The 21,440-nt window shown below is 38.6% G+C and overlaps 1 protein-coding gene across 1 annotated transcript; it reads left to right on the forward strand.

Annotated features, from left to right (window-relative positions):
• The first annotated feature begins 11,237 nt into the window (after positions 1-11,237).
• Positions 11,238-20,223, forward strand: LOC135218437 (uncharacterized). The gene is made up of 3 exons (XM_064254751.1): positions 11,238-11,376; positions 17,966-18,929; positions 19,052-20,223. Exons 2-3 carry the CDS (start codon positions 18,348-18,350, stop codon positions 19,901-19,903), a joined length of 1,434 nt encoding a protein of 477 aa, XP_064110821.1. The 5' UTR covers positions 11,238-11,376; positions 17,966-18,347; the 3' UTR covers positions 19,904-20,223.
• Positions 20,224-21,440: the final 1,217 nt, after the last annotated feature.

Consider the following 21,440-nt stretch of genomic DNA (forward strand, 5'->3'; position numbering starts at 1 on the left):
CAGAGTAGCGTGAAACTTAAAATGGAGAAACAAAACTACAGTTGTGTAACTGTGCAAATATATTTTAAAATAAAACTCTACGGAGAGTTTTCGAGAACCTTTACGAAAGATTTCCGTTTAATTTCAAATACATTTGTACAGTTACATAGTTGTGGATTTATTTCTCCAGAGCCTCCATTACCAGAGCACAGTTCGCTCGATTCCTAGATCCTCGAGGGTTAGACACAGACTCTGAACTGGATTCTTGATAATGACATCAAGGAAATTCCACAGACGTGGATTGATTTTTCCTTAATTCTCATAATATATCTCTTTAGGGTCATAATAGACTATTACGTGGTTGTCATTTCCTTTTTTTTTTTCCTGGGTTCTAATTTATTCGTTTAGTATGTTCGTCATGGTAATTTCTCGTAGCCTTTAAAAGTTTTATTATCATATTTCTTGAACCGAGCAGTTCCCGCAACTGAGTTTTATGTATGCATTTATTTTTTAAAATTTTTGGTCGACTAACTTCCCTACGGATTAACTCTGAGTAATAAGTAATTTCATTATGCTTAGCACGGTCCTGCTCTAACGGAAATTCCGAGAGAGCAAACAGGCTTTGGCTGTGCAACTTACCCCTTTGAATGGGAATCTAGAAGCTTTCGCTGATGAGTGAAAGCTAAAAAAGTGTGGCTCTCACTCTCTCCAATTCTTCCTCCTCTATTGTGTCCCTCGAGGCTGCTGATCAAAAAGATCTCGATGACAATAAAGACTGGCTTTGCGTCTCCCTCCCCCGTCCCGGCGGTGGTCTGGGAACAAATATCGTTTCAGATGACAATCACAAGACGTTTTCGATATCGATTCGATCAGATGGTCTTGTCTTGGAACTTGTCACTGAATGCATGTAAGAAAGTGGAATGTCCATCGCTGTATATTTTCTCGATATTCTTGCTAGTTTTCTTGTACTATACCTGATAGCTTCCCTTCTGAACTTTCCCCAACCCATATCCCATATGATCTAACATTTCAAGCTGTTATAAGTATGTGTATATATATATATATATATATATATATATATATATATATATATATATATATATATATATATATAAAATAACGGTAAGAGAGAATGATTCAAAACACCTGCGAAATAGTCTTTTCGATTACCGAAATTGATAGCATGGCATGAAATTGCGGCAATGTCCATTCGGAACGAAACTTGCAAAATTCACAGCACAGGAAAAAGGGAAAGATTCCATATTTCAACCGGAGACGATTATTTTCTTAAGAAAATAATGAACACTGATTGCAATCATTCGAAGGATAAAATCATTATTGTTTTTATTTCTGTAAACGACAGATGGTGCAACATCCAGATATCGAGGGAGGAAGCTGTTCACTGATATTGTGACTCGTTTTTCATGAATAACGAACAGTGTCTTTATGCTTCCATAGTCCACATTCAGTGCTCCAAAGCTCTCTCAACTGACCTTGCAAAAAATTTTACACTGAATAACCGAATAACTCAATTCCTTAAATCTTATTGATTTCCATTTTCAACCATGACGTAAGAAATGCATTTGCGTGTATTTCTTAGGAAGCTGTGAAGGCCTCTCACTTCTTCGCACTTTCTGAAAATCATATTTTTTTTACTCGGTGTGATTGATTTTCCCTTGGATGCGACTTTTCCTCTTAAATCAAACTTTCCTTTAATTTTCTGCATCACGAAGCAGGTTCTCCTAACCTGTTTGTCCTTTCGTTGATTACGAAATATACGTTTAACTACTTTCCTATTAGACGAGAGAGAGAGAGAGAGAGAGAGAGAGAGAGAGAGAGAGAGAGAGTTTTTATTAACCGGTTTTAACGCATTAAAGAGGGATTTAGTTAGTGCGTAATAAATCCAAGGTAAGAATTCATAAAAATGAACTAAGCATAAGGAAATATTAGAGATCGGCTCAATAGAAAGCAACATAAATGAAAGAAAAATCATTAAGAAAAGAATGAGAAGGATATAAATAAATAAAAGCGGGAGTGGGACAGGTAAGATAACCAATTTCCTCTAAAGGGAGGTATATACTATAACGGGTTTCTTGGCCATGAAGCCACGCACGCACCGATGGAAATCTTTATAACCGGGATTGCCTCTCACCCCACTACCCGTCTCTAGCCCCCTCCGTTCCTCTCCCGTTGCCCTCGTCGCGAATTTATCCTCCTTCGTTTTTACAGCTCCCTTAATCAAGTCCTTAGACTCTGCAAGCCGTGGAAGGATTTCGATGACGTGTTTAGGCATTCATCTCTCTCTCTCTCTCTCTCTCTCTCTCTCTCTCTCTCTCTCTCTCTCTGCTGTTAACGGTGAATAAAGTATAATCATGCACAGATACGTATAATTATACATCTGTATACGTAAATATATATATATCTATTTATATACACCCATATAGTATATATACATAGATATATAGACATAAATATATCTCTATTTATATACACATATATATTTATATACATACATGCGTGCATATATATATATATATATATATATATATATATATATATATATATATATAGATATATATATATAGATAGATAGAGATATGTATATATATATATATATATATATATATATATATATATATATATATATATATATATATATATGGTCGCATTAACAGAGCAGAACTTTTACGATTGCGTATCCTCAAGGCTCAGCTGGACCTTTGTCTATTTTCTATCAGTCTTATTTTCTCCTGAAAGCGGCTATCTTTAGACTTTCCAGAATTTCTTCTTGAAGATGGAGAGCGCATAATTTTGAGTAACTGAAGGATTTACATTTCTTTCCCTTCGTTATCAGAGAGGTCGTGCAACTGCAAAAAGCTGATTGTGGTATTAAATCATAGGACCTGTGAGATAACAGGAATCTATGCCAGTCGTTGTCTCCTGCTCCTGCTTTCGCCTCTTTTTGAAATTCATTAAAGAGACTTTAATTATTAGCCTTTTTCTTTTATTTACGTCGTACCTTGTCTTAGCGCATAAAAGATTTGGAAAGTTTATCGCAAAGGGCTGATATCAATCAACACCTTCGGTGAATTCCATGAATCCTGCTGCTGGTCAAACGTACGAATTCCAAGTTCTTCTGAAGTTTATCCTGGAACATAACTTCATCTCTTCGATGTTATCATCAATGAAGACTTTCAGCCAACAATTCCTTTATTCCGGGTGGAAAGGGCGCCGGAATGAGCAGCGAAATGCAAATAGGCAAATTGCCTTTCCCATGAAACGAGTTTGGTCATTACAGCGTTCTGAACGTTCTTGATTCTTTGTTTTTGTGCTGCTGTTTGGCCAGTTATGTTTAATATTTGTTCAGTGAAATCTCCCTTGTTTAATTTCCCTTACCTCTTTTTGTTTATGCGGGAAATATTTGATTTCATCAGTAGCGGGCGGTGTTGGTGCAACTGATAACTGGTACATCTTGTGATATTTCTAAATGGGTTTTTCCTACATTTGTTTATATGATTATTGCAGCCCTCATGAAATACTTGCATGGATGCAGTGGAGTCCTCTGACTCAGCCGGAATTGATAACGCCCATAATGAAAACATACTGGTAAGGTGGTCCCGGCAACCACCCAAGCCCTGCCTCGGCGTTTGACCCTGTGGAAGGGGTTTCCCTCACCCTCGGGGCCCTTTGGAAAGTCCTGACCTGTTCACAGAAAGCACATGATATGATCAATGATAGACTTGTAATGAAACTGCATTAGATTACTCTCAGCATCGTAAGCTACAAATCAAGAGGGCAAATTTCTTTAACTTCCAGTATGAATTAATGGTTAGGTAACTTGTAAAAAAACATCCATGTTTTAGCGGGAGTAGGTTCGGTTCACGAAAGGAATACTTTTCTGCACCTTTATTAAGAAAGTTCAATCATACGTAATACTCAGAGTAATGTCGGGTGCTCGAGACCACAGTCTAGTTATATTACCAGGTAGGCTGGGACAGATTACGACGGGAAAGCAGACGAAAGGTAGTTTTTTTCTCTCTTTTTAAAGTATCTTAAACTTTTGGAAAACGAAGTAAATCAGTTCTCAGGAAGAAAGGAAAATCGCTGTACATGTTTCATTTTAGGTATGTATTATATTTCTACGAATACCTTTACCAGGTGGGACATTTCGGGTGCCACCGTCACTTGCTCAGTGCATATAAGCATAGTTCTAAAAACTTGAGATAGGCCATATTCCGCTCACCATTGTTTTCCACGGCTCAAGGTATGTTCCAGAACACGTTCATGGCATCGGCTTTGGTTTTTGTTAGCGTGTATCTGTTATCGGCTCCGAAACAACCGTTTACTGCAAAGCTTTTAGGTTTCTTGTATAATTTCGAAATCTGTCTCCTTATTCTTATAGTTCTTAGTATTTTTGACACACACTGATACAGCTATGCTTTTGTCTGGAACTGTGCCTGTTAAGAACGTAACATTTCGTTTACTCTTCCATAAGAATGAGTGCACATCATTGATAAAAATGTTAGCAACAATATGGTATGGATTTTTTATTATAATTATTCACGTCTTATATGGTAATGATTTTCCAAATATTTGTCTGGCTTTGCATAATTAAGTTGGACTCGTTTTCCAGGGGCTGCGATTTAGGCAGCAATTTTGCATGCGTTCTTCGGTACGACCTCTCGAATTAAAATAAAGAATTAAATAAAAAAAATAATCATAGTCACCGACGTCATTACATTGCTGTTTGGATGATTCAGTAACTACACCGCCTTTCTCCGTTTCAGTTTTGTTTTCTTCATTTAGCCAGACAGAACGAAGACGTGTTAATATCAAGGATGATATCAACCGAGGAGGTTTGCTAATAATCACTTTTCTTGTCGTCGACTAATAAACGTTTTGCGTTTCTGCCACCACACCCTGTAACGTCCATTTGCCCTTAGCCTTTGCAATGATAAATGTCACAACAGGATCTCACCCTGCACTTTATCCCTCAGATCTGATTTCGCTGCTCATTCTCTCTTATTTTCTCTCGCTCTCTCTCTCTCTCTCAGGATCACGTTCCACTTACCATTGCACTTTAATCCGATTTCATAATTGTTTTGTTTTTCCATGAAGTCTATGTCTGTCTTGAATGAACTTAGCAGTAGCAATTCTGCTCACAACTAGACAGACGAAAAAAGAAAATGTTCACTTTCCACAATATATCAAAACAACAATTCTGCTCACCACATTCAATTGTGAAGGGATAGAGTCGCCCCTCGGGGTAATGATAGACAATGCATCGTCTGGAAGAATAACTTTGAATTGCACGATGGGACCCTAATCCTGAATATGAAGGCCATATTGCAATATAATGGAATTTGCATGCTATTTACTTTATACTTTCTTTTAATGTTCGGATGAAGAGAGGTGTTTGTATGCAAATATGTTGCCTATATTTTGTTTTATATTTACACTACGCATTGTCACGACGTTTCTCATATTTATACACACACACACACCCACACAGACACAGCACACACTCACACATACATATATATACTATATATATATATATATATATATATATATACTATATATATATATATATATATATATGTATGTATAACTGAATCACGAAAATATTTTTACATATATATGTATGTATCTAGTATATACATATATATGTTGGTGTGTGTATGTATCTACACACACACACACACACACAATATACATATATATATATATAATATATATATATATATATATATATATATATATATGTATGTATGTATGTATATAGTATATACACACATTATATATACATACATATATAAACACACGTGCGCACACACACACAAATATAATATATATATATATATATATATATATATATATATATATATATATACATATATAAAGAAAGAGAGAGAGAGAGAGAGAGAGAGAGAGAGAGAGAGAGAGAGAGAGAGAGAGGAGAGAAGATATTATTACTGTCGTATTAAATTGATTATATTCAGCGCATAAGTATTGCAAAAGCAGAACCAAACTAACAGAAACCAGTTCCTGTAACTGCAGCGCCCAATCAAAACACAAACAGAACTGTTTACAGAAACGGCGGACGTCTTCGATAGTTTGCTTTCGCACGCGTCTTTGTCAACATTGGTTACTTCAGTGTCACTTTGAATACAATTCTATGACTTGTGTGTGTGTGTGTGTGTATTATTAGTTCATCTCTCTTTCACTGAAATTATACGGGTGAATTTTCTCTTTCATTCCTTTTTTGGCTTTTTCTGGCTTATCGACTTTTTCGTGAAGCTGCTGCTATTCTTCCACGTGAACTACTTACACTTGAGAGAGAGAGAGAGAGAGAGAGAGAGAGAGAGAAGAAGAGAGACGAGAGAGAGAGAGAGAGAGAGAGAGAGAGAGAGAGAGAGAGAGAGAATGAGTAGATTAGGGAGATAAGTATAAACAAATAACTTTATTTACATAATTCCAACTCTGTGCTCATTATTCCTTATTGCGTGTAAAAATCTCCGTGGCTGTTCAAGAATTATACGTAGCAATTTCCCTCGAGTCGTGCGCGTGAACGAGGCAGTTAAGCATGCTCCCGTTAGGTTACATCACGAAGTTGGACCCAGGGTGCCCCTAGGGTAGGATACAGGCGGGGTTACCTACCTTGAGAGGTCAAACACGCGCTGCATAGGTCACGCCGGTACAAGTTCACGAGCGCCCATTTTGGACTTGATTCTGTTGTCCGGTTTGAGAGGGTCTTTCGTTCCCCGCCTTTTCATTCAGTCTCCGGAAAAGGCGGAAACACAATTGTATGGGGATTTCTGTCGTATTTTGCCCGATTTTTCTTCCCTGTTTGAATTTTATGTTGACATTGGTGTCTTTCGTGTTTACAGGCCTAATATTTTTCTTTGTACGTTTATCTAAAAAAAAAAAGGTGTGCTTTAATTTCGTCCTGTTTTATCAAAATCTTACGATATTTTCCGTTGGCGGCATTTTGGGGAAACAGTTTTGTGTTACAGCCTTGATTTCTTTTTACTGTTACTTTTCCTATTTCGCCAAGGAGCCTGTGTGCGCTGAAGGAAATCAAACGCCACCAAAGAAAAGAAAGTGCTTAACTGAAAAAAAAAAAAAAAAAACGAATGGAAGGGAGTCATAAAAACTGGCTTAAGAACAAGTGGTAAGACTCAAATAGAAAACGAAATTGTGGGCGTAGTCATTTCGTTGATGGGTGGGGGGCTTGGTTGGGCTTGCCCATTCTGGTAGGGTAGCAAGGTCTTCACCTGGATGGAGAGTCACTGGGGGTGGAAGGGCATTCCCCGCCTTTCTGCTTCCATCTCACCAGGGTATTGCTGGGCTGGGAAGGTGGTTACAAACCCCGCTGGATCCATGGAGTTGTAGGGTGAAGGAGAAACATTACGTAGGGAAATAGCTTGTGACGTCATAGTGCACCGCCTTTGAAACGCATTATCTGTGGTTTATGAAACTACAGAATCTTTATGTGGACAAATAGTTGATGTACATATATTTTTTTATGTATGCCGTGATCACGGAAATTTTGTATTTTTACAAATTATGGTAGAGACTGAGCACAGCATGGGCTCCACCAAAGGTAAACCCGTTCTGGCTCGCTCGATGCATACTTGACATAAAAGGGCAGACCGTTGTCACCTCTTTGCTTTGTTTCATATTGGTCTGTTCTTATTTCATTTATTTTTCAAAGGTTTCTCAGCTAAAATACGTATCACTTCTGAATCACTGAAATTCGTCGACAAAATAATTAGATGTATTAAAAACTTGGCAGCACTTGAGAAGCATTGACCACCTTTCCAACCAAGGGCCCTCTCGCTCTTCCCAAATACCGAGTCATAGAGAGCAAAAGTGACCGAGCTTTGTTTGTTGTGGATTCGTGGAGTTTTTTGCTTCACTCGGTAAATTCTCTTAGTTGCTGATCCTCTGAGGCTTTTAGCTATAGGCATCGTTAAGTCATATATATTTTGTTACACGTGATAAGTCGCTATTTGCCTCAGACAAAAGTAAATTAAAAAAGAAATTGCAAACACGATGATGAGGCATGAAGTGCGTGTGTATGTAGAGGTTACCAGATGATTACCTGGAGAGAGAGAGAGAGAGAAGAGAGAGGAGAGAGAGAGAGAGGAGAGAGAGAGAGAGAGAGAGAGAGAGAGAGAGAGAGAGAATGTATGTCATTATCTTTTGACCGGAAATTTTGACATATGAAACTTCTCTAATAACTAATATTCGTTAACATCAAAGAATTTTCGACAAGTCATTGTCTTGATATATTTTTCTTAATAATGAGACCGAGCCGTCACATTTATTTTCATAAGATTTCCGTCATTTACACCGTAACAGAATAAAATTAACTACTCAGACACAATTATCCTTGTAGAGTTGATTAGTAAGGGCTTGTATACTAGAGTAAATAACTATAACAATAATGATAATATAATAGTAATATTGTAGTTACGCAATCAAAATAAATAGGTCATCATGATACTGTCCCATTGCATTTGCATATTGTAGATATAGCCATAATATGCGCAGTTAACTGTATACTCGCCAGAGATGAATCGATAAAAAAGTCTCTTGTTTAAATTCATCAAATATTAGGAGATGTGCCCCAGTTTCAATTTGCATTGTCAGCGTTTCAATGCTGCTCTGGTCTCCGTGCAATACTATCCCATATGAATTTGGAAAACCTCATGATTTGAATCTTTCTAATTTTTGTGCAAGTCTGTTTCATAGACACCATAAGACCTCTAAAATGGAATCTTAGGTTGTCTACGAAAGACTAATACATAAATCAGGAATACTCAAGAGTAGGAGGCTTATACTTAGTATTTGTTTAGTTGTTCTTAGGCAAATGGTGATAAGCTGTTCATTATATGGTTATTAATTAAGACAGTTGCAGATGGCACCTTTGTATATGTGTTCCATTGACGTCCTATAACCGTATAAGGTCTTTTGATCTTCAAAGAATTTGATGAAATTTCGTTCCAGCTAATGTTTGCCACCCGCCTTGGAGGATGATTGTATTTGTTGTTTGGTTTTAATGAGCAAGTAAACGTTTAGTCTAGAATGTTACGTTCAGGTCTTACATTTAGTGCGTCACAGCCATCCTAAACTCATGCTCATTTTTTTTTCTATCGAGATGGGTATTGCCATTAAAACGGGAAATGTTACAAGAATTGTTATTAATGAAATTATATTTGGAAAATACGTATATGTCTTTTAAGCGACGCTTTATCTTGAGACACGCTATGTGGAACTGGTTTGGGAGTTCTGCTACATGAAAGTAAGGTCATATAATGAGCTTCTTGAATTACAAATGTTTAGAGCTGTTCTATATATATTATATTATATTATAATATATATTATATATATATATATTATGATATATATATATATACATATACATGTAAAGCTAGTCATCTCGAATACAACATTATCTATGACTATGCTTCGCTGAAATCTGAAAAGACGTGGATGTTATATAAAAGCTGGCGAACACGTTATGTTACCAACATTTCTCTTGAGATCAAGTGTGAGGCATCTCAGAGACGAGACATCACATCAATAATGACGTCATTCATCTCAAATTCTGAGGAGCCCTTCGCTCAAAAGGCCCAACTCCATCACGACATCCTGGACAAGTCCTGCACCATTCACTTTCGTGCTGAATATTTTCATGTGCGATTTTTCCTAGATAGTGACCACAAGGTTTTTCGGGGTCGTTATCTGGGACTAATATTTCTTGTGAGTCATTATCTTTATGATATTTACAGTCTTTTATTTATATTTTTACGGTAATCCCAAACGGGCTTGTATTAAACATAAAGCAAATGTGGATACAGACCAGGCTAAAATTCTTGGGGGTCACGATCCAGGAAAGATCCCTCATGTGCTACTTGGATTGATAAACTTCCTCTGCAAAGCATCGTCAATTCGCCAGTCTCGTGCTGGTTTTGGCGTTCGATACTTCCCGGTTTTCAGGAAATATATTACTACTTGTCAGTGTTTTTTTTAACTGTAGTTGGACTCCAGTATGCCAAGGTATTTCCTTGATATACTGTTTGTTGTCACCTAAGTTCATCTTGATGAAATTGCTCTACACACATACACATATAAATGTATATATAATATAATATAACTATATATATGTATATATATATATACGTGTGTGTGTGTGTGTGTGCATATAGATGGAATCCATAAGCTGATACAAATGTAGAACCAGTTCGAAACAACGGCCTCATACAGGCATTTTCTTCTTGTTGAACCCTGCCGGTACGCCTTGCCAAGGCAATCCACTTGATTAAGAAACGGTTAAGAGTTTTTTATTTAGTTTTTATACAAAGCAGCAAAAGACCCTGTATCCTTGAAAAAACAATAAAAAAACGCTATTGAACTGGTACGCGACGCTATTTCCTTACACGTGAATGTTTACACATTGTAATTTTCGATCTTTTTTTGAGTATTCTAAAGGTACATATGACAGCAGCAGTCTTCTTGAATAAGTCTCCCTTAATAATGCACTTACGATCATGACACTTTTTTTTATCATTTACAGAGTTCTCGTTTTTGCCTTTAGGCCATCCAAGTTGCTCTTTTATACTTTGACTATTGCGCAAAATTTGTACACACACGCGCTCGCGCGCACACACACACACACACACACGCACACACACTCATATATATATATGTGTGTATGTATATTAGTATATTTGCTTTCCTTTTCTTCGTTCTGACCGCTAGGAATAAGATGTTCTGGATTTTCATCTCATGTTTGTATATGAGAAAATAATATATATTCTTGATGTTGAAAGTTTTTGTTCATTATTTGACCTGACAAATATTAGATTTGCGGACGTTCCTCTCTCTCTCTCTCTCTCTCTCTCTCTCTCTCGATCATCAGCCACTCCTCTCTCTCTCCTCTCTCTCTCTCTCTATCTCTCCAACTCGCTCTCTCTCTCTCTCTCTCTCTCTGTTTTTATGGCACGCGCTCCTACTTACATCCTGAATGGTTAAATGTCCGTCGTCTCGTCTACTAACATTAAGAAAGCCATAAGTCCATCGAAAAGTCGCCAAGGACCTGAGTCAGACCTCCAGCAAGGTCTCCATTCGGTGAATGGTTGAAACTAGGAAGGGGTTGGTGGATGGGGGTTGGGAGGGGAAGTCCTTTGACCTATGGACTAAGGCTGATCTCTTGTTGGACGTAAAGTTCAAAAGTGCTGCTGAAGTGTTGCAGTGTGTGTGTGTGTGCGTGTGTGTCTGTGTGAGCGGGCAAAGTTTGGTTCCGAGGGAGTGGCTCGGCCAGTTGTGATCGGGACTTGGAGGACTCCCCAGTGGAAGCCATTGGATAAAACCACAACGTTTTTATTTGTAAACATTGATTAGTTATCGCTGTGATTGAAATTGGTTATACTGTTTGAACAGTGAGGGAACGATGTGAGGACAACAGCCGATTCAGCCAGTGATTCAGTGGAACGTGAATTTTCCTGTGGCTTTTTTTTATAATACTCTTTTTGTTTTAATTTGCATTGCATTTTAAAAAGTGAACCCGTTATTCATGATTTTTAGGCTTTACTCAAGATGAAATTGCTGTGATATAGTAAACAATGTTGACACAGTTGACGAAGGTGTCCTGAAGTAAAGCGAAAGAGAGACTAACTATGAAGATAAGCACTTCTTGAATGATTCGTGATGTAATAGTTACTTATTGGAGTACGAAAGACATTTAGTGGAGTTTTCCATAATAATTTTGTTTATTTTGAATATACATAATGTTTTCATTTTTAGAACACCGTCCCTGAAGTTGACTTAGTAACAATCCATCATCAAGAAGTCAGACAGAATTGAAACCTTGCTGATCATTCACTCGTCATTAAGGCCAAGATCCTTCCCGATTATTGTGCTCCGTGGATGATCTTGATTAGTTTTCTTTGGCCATTAGCTCGGTCTCCGCATCGAAGCAAACAGCCTGTTGCGGATCAGGCGTTTCCACGGATTTCTGTTCTTTCGTAAACTATTGCGAGTCCGTTTTTTCTGACGCCCTCGGGATGGATGCCGCTCTTTCGGCAGCCTGCTTTTTGTTCGCTTGTCACTGCGCTCACTTTCGATTTGGTAATGGAAAACAATAGTTTATTAGCAGCAGTAGTAGTAGTAGTGGCGTGTCTTTTCACCAATAATATTTTTTCTGTTAGGAGGAGATGGCCTAGAAAAAAAAACCGCAGTCACTTCCCCCTTTCATTCTTTTAATCGCTGAATGAAGGATAAAATCCGAAAGAAAAAAAACTTCGTATCCGGGTCATACGCCATCTTAATGGACATTTAGAAGATCATCATTATTGCTTTTATTGGGTTTCCGCTTCACTTTTTGCGGTTGGTTAATTGACTCAGCTTATTGAAGGAGCCCTTCCATTTGTTATTCTCTTTCTAAAGATAGGGGAAGGTATAGAAATTAATTGAAGTGCGGGTTTTTCTGTCATCGCGCGCCCGAGAGCGCGTTGCGGTAGCCCCCGAGCCCTCATGAAAGTGAATCTGAACGAAGTCTTTTGACTCGCGTTCGTTTTTCTTTTTTGTGTACAGGGCTGCACTCACCGGCCTCAATTGCAACGCTCATGTCAATTCTATATATATATTTTTTTTCATTTGCATAAGATATATCACTGCATATTTTTCTCTCAGAATTTTTGAGGATATTGCCGTGTCACTGAACCGGCACATTGTCACAGAAACTGCAGACGAACAATAGCGAAGAAACCTGAACAAAGTGGTCAGAGAAAAACGTGCTCCACATAGGCATCTCGGGCATGACGCTGCAATATGTATGATGGTTAAACATGAATGACGCAATAAATTGCTTTTATAATGAAGTCTGAGTAACAGAATATTAATTACCTGTGTTATTCCTACGCCTTTTACCGTTGAAATTTTTATATATATTCACTTGCGTTCCCTTCTGGATTTTGGAGAGATTTCCAGTTTCATTATGTGAAAAAGTTCACTTCCTTTTCACGCTCAATGACTTTGCCTCCTTGATGACCGTTAAGGGTTTCTGCGTTTTCATAATTACATGGAAAACCTTGTCGTCACAAAATAACACTCATTTTTGATGGTGGAATACTATTAAAATAATTTTGAAACCTGACAAATGACTTCAATGCATATATGTATGACTGTATACTCTATAGACATACTCGAATATCTTTAGATACCAGGATATTGTTTTAGCCTTTTAAAATTATATCTCAAGAAAAGTGAGAGGTATCGAAAGTTGCTTTTAATTTTTCTGTCTCTTTTCTTCTTATTATAAATGATTAATGTAGACACTTCAAGCAATCTATTGTCATGAACTGTTTGCTAGCTGATTGTCATCTATTTTGTTGGTGTCATTCTCTTCTGCTTATTTTTACTATAGAAGTTTACAACTACTACTATCAGTTATTTTTATTTATTATTATTATTTTTTTTTTGTCAAAATGCGAAGTGACCTTTGGTGATGTGACGCACAACGAATCAGGAGCGAACAAACAAATAAGTATTTCGTCGTCGATCGGAGAATGAGAGCTTGAGAAAGTAAAGATGACTACGAAGCGACTAAGCCGTAGCCGGTCTCACATTTCCTTCACGAGAGACTTCGATAGTGGGAGGAGCCGGTGCACAGATACACGCTGTGATCGGGATTTCCAGGGTGGCTCATGGAGTCCGGCGGCCGGGTGATAGAGGAGATTATCACTTGGTTGTACCGGGCGGCCTTCACTCCCAGGAGAGAGAGAGGAGAGAAGAGAGAGAGAGAGAGATAGAGAGAGAGAAGAGAGGAGAGAAGAGAGAGAGAGAGAGAGAGAGAAAGGAACTCTTTGCTGAATATTATATCGTTAGTACCAAATAGATTTCAAGGGGAGTTGGTAAGAGTTTATTTTTCTATCAAAACGCAGATTGAATACAAAATGAAATGCTTTTGATGTCATGTTGGATACATGGTGAAATTTGTTCAGGATAAATATTAAAGTTTGTTCGGGGTAACTGTTGAAATTTGTTTAGGGTAAATGTTTAATTGTTTTTTTTTCTTCTTCAGGATAAATGTTGAAATCATGGTTAGGATAAATGGTGAAATCTATTCTGGATAAACGTGGAAATTTGACGTGGGTTCTGAATAACAGTCAGAACGTGGCTTATGTTTTTATTATAAATATGAATGTTTTTTTTACAAGTGAGAGATGGTATGTTTGGCTACCCATAGTTTCTGAGTGTCAGAGGAGGCCTATTATAGAAATCGGATAAAATTTTGCAGAAATTAACTCTTATTCCATGGTCATTATATTTTATGCACATACACAACAAATACACACGTCTGTGTGTGTCCGTGTGTGGCTGTGGAAATGTGTGCAACTTTTGAATGATTCCCTTTATGAGTTTGAATGAACAACTTAGACATTTGATTCGATGAGGGCAAAGTTGGTATTACAGACACTGCATGTCAAAATGTCGAAAGTACATGAAGAACTGGAGAGATCAGAATGCCTGATTAGAGGAGATTAATCGTAATATTCCGCTCTCTCTCTCTCTCTCTCTCTCTCTCTCTCTCTCTCTCTCTCTCTCTCTCTGCCCTTCATTTTGTAAGTTTCAGTTTTTGACTGGAGACTTAGTCTCATGTATTCGGTAACGGTGTATCTATTTATTAGCTTTCCGACCGACGTCAATACGTCTCATTTCACTCTCCTCTCTAAGATATTAATTTTTGAAAAGTTTAATTCAAAATTAAGCTAAACATAATAAAAGACCCTGTCATGCGGGGGCTTTTTCACCATGCTGAGCATTCATCGGTGGAAATAAACTGACAGAAGACCGGATTTTATACTGACAAATCTCTTTAGAAAGGAAAAATCTTTTGCCAAACGCTTGCACACGAATATTCGTGCGGTATACGATGGAGGCGTCGTGCAAGCAAGGTAGGATATAAAGCAGTTTTTAAGAATAGATATGATCATGTGAATACCACTAAGCTGGCGGTGACCATATGGTAACAATATAAACTGATTCTCTCTGACCTTAACCATTAGTAAGCTTATGCTTATTTCTTACACTATGGTTCCATAATTTCTGGCTGATAGGTATTTGACATGAATAAAGATATAGTGTTAACAAAGAGACAAGTCGGGAATATAACCAATCTAATTCTTTTCTTCCTTAGAATGTTACTTCATTCATTGTTGAAATGGTTAGAAATTTGTGCAACTACTGTCGCCATTATTTGAAAACCGTCATGGTCAATTAATTCGGCCAAGGTGCCAAGTTTTGCCGCAGACGGTTTTGTTTGGGTGTGGAAGTCACCTGGATGTTAATCGCTGTCTTTCACGTTGGAATTTTGTTGCTTTTCTCTATCTTTACCTATTCCATTTGAACTCTGTCTCCTTTCCAATTCCGCACCGGCCTCAAGGAACGGGGATGGCAAAACAATCCTGTTACCCAAACAAGCAATGAATGTTGCCCATCAGGGCACAAGCATTTTGATGAAAAGTTTAGGCAAAAGCGAGGTGTGTTTAAAGGCCAAATATTTTTGGAATCCCTGTAAAGTTCAGTTCCCGTTTCTTTTAACTAGCCAAAAGTCTACGGACGTCGTCAAAACACTTCCAAATTTTTTTTGGGTCAAGTACTGACTTTTATCACCGGCGTAAGCGGAACCTATTGGCCACCTGATAAAAGGTTACTCGAACTCTAATTTCAGATGACCTTTTAAAGACATCAGCACCAACTTGGTAGGATTGCTTTCAATTTTGAAATTAAAGCGTCACTGTGTTTTGACCTTCCTTGCAAACATCTTCCTATGAGTCGAGTTTGCTTCGTTTTGGCTCGATTTCTTTTACGGTCTGCGAGTGAAGAGTTTTGGACAGACAGTCCATGGCCCCGAAGTCGATATTTGGTTTGTATTCGGCCTCTTCCTCATGAACAAATAGTTAATCATTTATCAAATGCCTTGTGCCAGTAGTTACAACAGCGATGGTTACGCAATTTTCTCTCTCTCTCTCTCTCTCTCCCTCACTCTCTCTCTCTCTCTCTCGGATTAGCAAATCGACTTATCATGCATGCTGACTGTGAAATGTATTGCCTTCTCTTGATCTCTTATTTTCTCTTTCACTTCGTTCGTGACTAGCTTGCTTTACAAAGCGTTTTGCGCTGAGGTCACCAAATGCTAAGATTGTTCACTTTCTTGGTTTAATTTTCTACCGGAATTATGCTTCAAATATTCTAATGTGTTGGGTTTTCTGTTTGTCTTATCATATTTCAGGGAATTTGCAATGTTTAATTCTTACCTTCGACAAAGAGGCTATGTTAAGGTTCCGTGTGTTTGTCTGTTTGCTAACAGGATTATTCAGAAGTTATATATGGATGTTTTTAAAATTTGCAAAAGGCAAAGATTAATTGTATTTTGGGACCGTTTTGGGAGTTAGGTACCGGTCTTCAGAAACCTAAGCTTTACGCATCCATGACCGTCAATTTTTGCAATCAGATTTAATATTGAATTTCTCAAATAAAGCCAGACCGAAGGTTATGACTCCTTTTAACCCGTGAATATGGTTTGGATCCCTACAACGGCAGTTCCTGGTCAGTAATGACATGCTGTCTTAGGTAACTCAAAGTCTAAAGATCTTGATGTTACTGACGTCTGTAGAGTTACGGGGTCTCTGGGTGTTTTCTATCCTTGCTCTCCTGATGTTTTCTTTCCCTTTGTCAGGGATTGCAACAAGAAACTTTCGTTTGTTGACTGAATTTTAAGGCCTGACTCCCCTCCACAACATATGTTGCATAAAGGTAGACAAGCACACGCATTGGTGCGCATACACCGAAGTGGAAAGTCGGAAGTTTACTGTACTGTATCGTTTGCATGGTGCTGCTTCGCATATCACTGCTTTTACGGTAATTGTTTTTATTTTCTTTTGTGCTAGAGACCGTTCACTCGTCGCTATTTGAGGCTCACGACCCCTCCTTAAAATACGGGACTAAAGCCTTTGAATTTCTGATAACAATTTGTTTACGAGAATTTCGATAGTTTTTGGATGTTTATTTTCCCAGTTACGTTTCAGCTAAATAGTTTTACCTTCCATCCTTGATAGAAATAGGAGCATTACGTGGGTATTCCCCAAATTTCTTCCCGTTGGCTTGGAAGTAATGCTGGTCACTATTGAAGTTGCTTATTCGTTTACGAGGCTTTTCCTTACGCATGAACGATTACGTCACCGCTTCATTTTCCCTATTTAGTACCTTTTATCATTTTTTCTTTATGTTTGTAAAATACGCGTGTTGCTTATGTCATTTTTTCTTAGTATGACTTTCATACCAAAGTCTTTCATGACGAGATGGGGGAAGAGTCAAGGTTGCCTTATTTAGGAATAGAAATATTTTGGGAAGTTGATCACAGCCTAGTTAATTACCTGTTTCGACACAGCATATTTTCAATCCTGTATCTTTAAAAAGTAGTAGGGTTGGTGGTGAGTTTAAATTAACAACTTTTTTCTTATTTTATTTTATTTAGTACGTTTTCGGTGTATGAGTGTTGGGGAGAGGGCGTACCCAAAATATCTCTGGCTTTGTGTTGTAAGCAGTGGTTGTGAAAGGCGCGGTTGCCCCTCGTCTGATGCTTGATTTTTTAGTCTTTCGCAACAATCAAAAGTGGTAAGGAAGGCCGAGGGAAAGTCCTCATCTTGTATAAATGCTTGAGGCGTCGAACGATTATGGCGATGCTTGTCTGGTGGACATACTGACTGTGATGCTTTGAGTTTGCTTGGGTGTACGAAAATATGACATAGATTAAGGTGACGATGGTGTTTGATATTATGGTTTTGAAAATATGTATCCTGAGATTTCATTTTATGAGTTATTTGCCCCTTATTTCTCCCTCTTGTTCTCATAATGACCTGATTTGCTTTTCACGACATTTTTGTGTTTTGTTGATCATTCGATTTATTTCCAGCGTCGAACATTCACATCATAAATTTCGAACTCTTAACTATCTGAACGAAACGAACATTGAATTAAGATATTGAAGTGTTTCTTCTGTTACCAAGAAGGCAGCCGAAGTGAAACTTACGTGAACTTATATTCATTCTCAAGCGTATGTAGGCAGACATCTTGAAGTTGAGCGTGTGGCCTCTTTGAATCTAGTCGAGAGATCAAGAGCTCCTCTTGTCGGAGAGACAGCGGGATGAACTCGCGCTTTCTTGACGAGTGCAATGCGACAATCCATTATTCGTCGTTTGAGCAGTAATTGCTGGCGGGTCACTCAGCTCTCTGCGAGGGATGGGGAGAAGGGTCTGGTGAGATGGAAGTGACGGGATGTCTGGTAATACCTTCCCATGCCTCCTCCTCCGCCTCCACCACCGCCACCACCTCCGCATGCGGCTGCCTCCCCTGCCGCTGCCGTGACGGGCAGGAGCATTGCCTTACCAATACCCGACTCCTCATCATGCCATCACTGCCACATCCACGCTCCCATCCCGGCCAAGGATCTCAAACGCACTCATCCACTCAGGTCCTCACTTCATGCCGAACCTAAAGTCGAAGTAGCTTCTGTACATAGCAGAAATCACGATGGCCCACTCAACTTCAGGAAGAATGTGTCTTTCCTTTACCGGAAAATATACAAAAACGACGCCAAGATTGCTGCCAAACACAAACATCAAACGGAGACGGCTGCCGCTACGCTAACCATACTCAATCCGAAATCTCTTCCAAGAGCTAGTGATATTCATCCTCTTCCAAGAGCTAGTGATATTCAATCTCTTCCAAGAGCTAGTGATATCCAACCTGCAGTGGTCATAGACTCTTTGCCGCCCCTACCACCTCTCCCCTTGCGTAGTAGTTATGAACGCCGTCGCCGCCCTGTGGGCTTGGCAGGGCTACAGGCGGCAGTTTTAATTGGTGGCTACGCCCTCTTGGTAAGAAGGAGCTGAGGGTGCCTCATTTGAAGTTTTTGTTGTTCGTTTTTCTTTTTCAGCGATTTGTGCCAGTTTCATTTCGGTGCTTGTTCATTTCATGGTTTCTCTTTTCTCTCCCACAGTTAGTTCTGGCCATAGTCATCGGGGTTGTGCTCAGCCAGGGTCAGGTTGGGCGTCGAGGTCGAGGACGTCGCCCTGTTGCAGAGTCTCCTCTGCCGCAGAGACCCGCGTTCCGTGGTGCGGCGCTTTCTCCGTTGGAAGGTGTTGCTCCTATTAGAATTGCTAGGCCTCGCACTCCTCAAGGTCGCCCTCGTTCATCTGTAGGTGTCCCCTTACCTGGTCCTCCTCCACCACCACCTCCCCCTCCCACCACCACTCCTCTCCCTCCCCCTCCTCCTCCAGCTAATGATTTCCCTGACTATGACTATGTTTATGTGGATGATGCCCCTCAGGCACTGTTGCCTAATCCTGTGACTGCTGCTCCTCGACCAGTGTTCAGCCCAGAGCCACTCCCAGCTCCTCGTCAAACAGTCGTAGCTTCTCAGCCAAAACGACCCAATGCAGCACCTCGTCGTCCAACTGGAACTTTGGCAAGCATTGACAGGGACTTCAGTCTCGATGACCCAGACCACATCCGAGGACGCAAAGAACCAGAGGTCAAGATTCTTAGGTCTTGGTCCCACCAAAATGCTGATGGAACTTTCTCATGGGGATACGTCAACACTGATGGATCTTTCAAGAACGAAACTAAGGGTCTCGACTGCGTTGTCAGAGGTGTCTATGGCTATCTCGACAAAGACACCGGCAGGGAAGTATCTTTCCCCTATGAGTCGGGCAACCCTTGTGACCCAGACGCTCCCGATTATTACTATGATTATGACACCAACACCATGAGGATCAGAGATGGCGTTACTGGTGAAGTTCAGGCTCGCCCCGGTCCCGGTGTTGGTTCTCCTGGACGGCGACAGGGATAGAAACCCAGTCCATTCCAGATGAATGATGACTCGCTTTCCATGCGACCTTCATGATACCTTAAGACACCCTTCTGTAGAATAGAAATACTTCAGTGAACGGAGTACATATACTTTGTATATATATATGCATTTGGATTAAGTCAGTCTTTTCATACTTTTTGATAACTTTGTATAAATTATTTCAGACCGCTTTAAAAGAAATTTTTTGACTTTAAATAAATTCTATAATTTCACTCTATTCAGTATCCTTGTCTCGAGCTGCCATATTTTCAGTTTCTTATTTATCTGTTGTTATATAAAATAAAAAAAATAAACCTAAATATACTTTCAATCATCCTATTTAATAATTATTTTATGTTTAATTTAGAATTCCGATTCATACTTTTAGTGTTGGACTAATATTATATCTTTATTAGTGTCTCAAAATCATTTATTTACTCACATTTTATATCACACACACATATATATATATATATATATATATATATATATATATTATATATATATGATTATATATATATGTGTGTGTGTGTGTGTGTGTGTGTGTGTGCGCACGTGTGTATGGGTGAGTGCATAAAATAAGCGTGAAATAGAAAGCGACAGCGTGTTTCCCCAAGACTAAAAGAAAGTAATTGTTTTTTCTAACTGCAAAAATAGTTGTATAGTTTTTGCTGCTTGCCTTAGGTGTATTGGCAATGAACTCAGAAATGAGTGATACGTGGATGTTTGCAGAGAGAGAGAGAGAGAGAGAGAGAGAGAGAGAGAGAGAGAGAGAGAGAGAGAGATAAATCAATTGCGTTCTTATTTTATTCTTAGAAACCTGTTGAATATGAAATATGGTGCTATTATCATTGCTTCGCCAGAACTTTATCAAAGGTGGAGATTTGACACTTGGTTAAATTTCATAAAAGATGTTTAGAAATCCTAAGAGTTCTTCAGAGTAGAAGAGCAGTAAACGTACTAAGTAAGCACTTTCAGCTCTGGATACTTGATCAGACATATGAAGTATTTCCTTTGTTCATAAAATGAAACTGTTAGAGATATTGAACAATTTTTTGTATTAGTCCTTTTCGTGCATCATCGTTTATTCTTCTGACCTCATATCTCCTTCAGTGTTTCAGCGATGTTTCGTCTAGGACTTGCAATTAAATAAACAACCCTGTACACTCAAGTTACTGTAGAATTTTCCCGTTGAATGTTTTACCCAAAATATTTTATTCAAATCTTGGCCATTAACTACATTTCTACTGCCGTTGAGTCATTAAAAAGTTGTAGTTCTGCGAGAAGGTTTCATGTGATCAAGTACTTGGAGATAAAATATAATGTGAGATTTCTTAATGGTGATTCATGATGAGCAGATGTTCATATAGAAAATTCGAAAGGCTATAGAATTGGACAGCACCAGCGAAAATAAATAAAACGACGAAATAAAGATTAGAGAAATGTATACACATAAAAATCGACATACATGCATATGCATATATTTAATAACTGAAAATGATAACTTAGACTGAATAGCAAATAACATCAGTAAAAC

Source organism: Macrobrachium nipponense, chromosome 9, assembly GCF_015104395.2.
Source record: "Macrobrachium nipponense isolate FS-2020 chromosome 9, ASM1510439v2, whole genome shotgun sequence".
NCBI classification, from domain to species: domain Eukaryota; kingdom Metazoa; phylum Arthropoda; class Malacostraca; order Decapoda; family Palaemonidae; genus Macrobrachium; species Macrobrachium nipponense.

What these genes read in the sequence shown, in the direction of transcription:
- LOC135218437 (XM_064254751.1), top strand. Translation starts at nt 18,348, where the DNA reads ATGCCTCCTCCTCCGCCTCCACCACCGCCACCACCTCCGCATGCGGCT. An exon ending in TTGGTGGCTACGCCCTCTTG is followed by an intron (nt 18,930 to 19,051) that starts GTAAGAAGGAGC and finishes TCTCTCCCACAG; the next exon opens with TTAGTTCTGGCCATAGTCAT.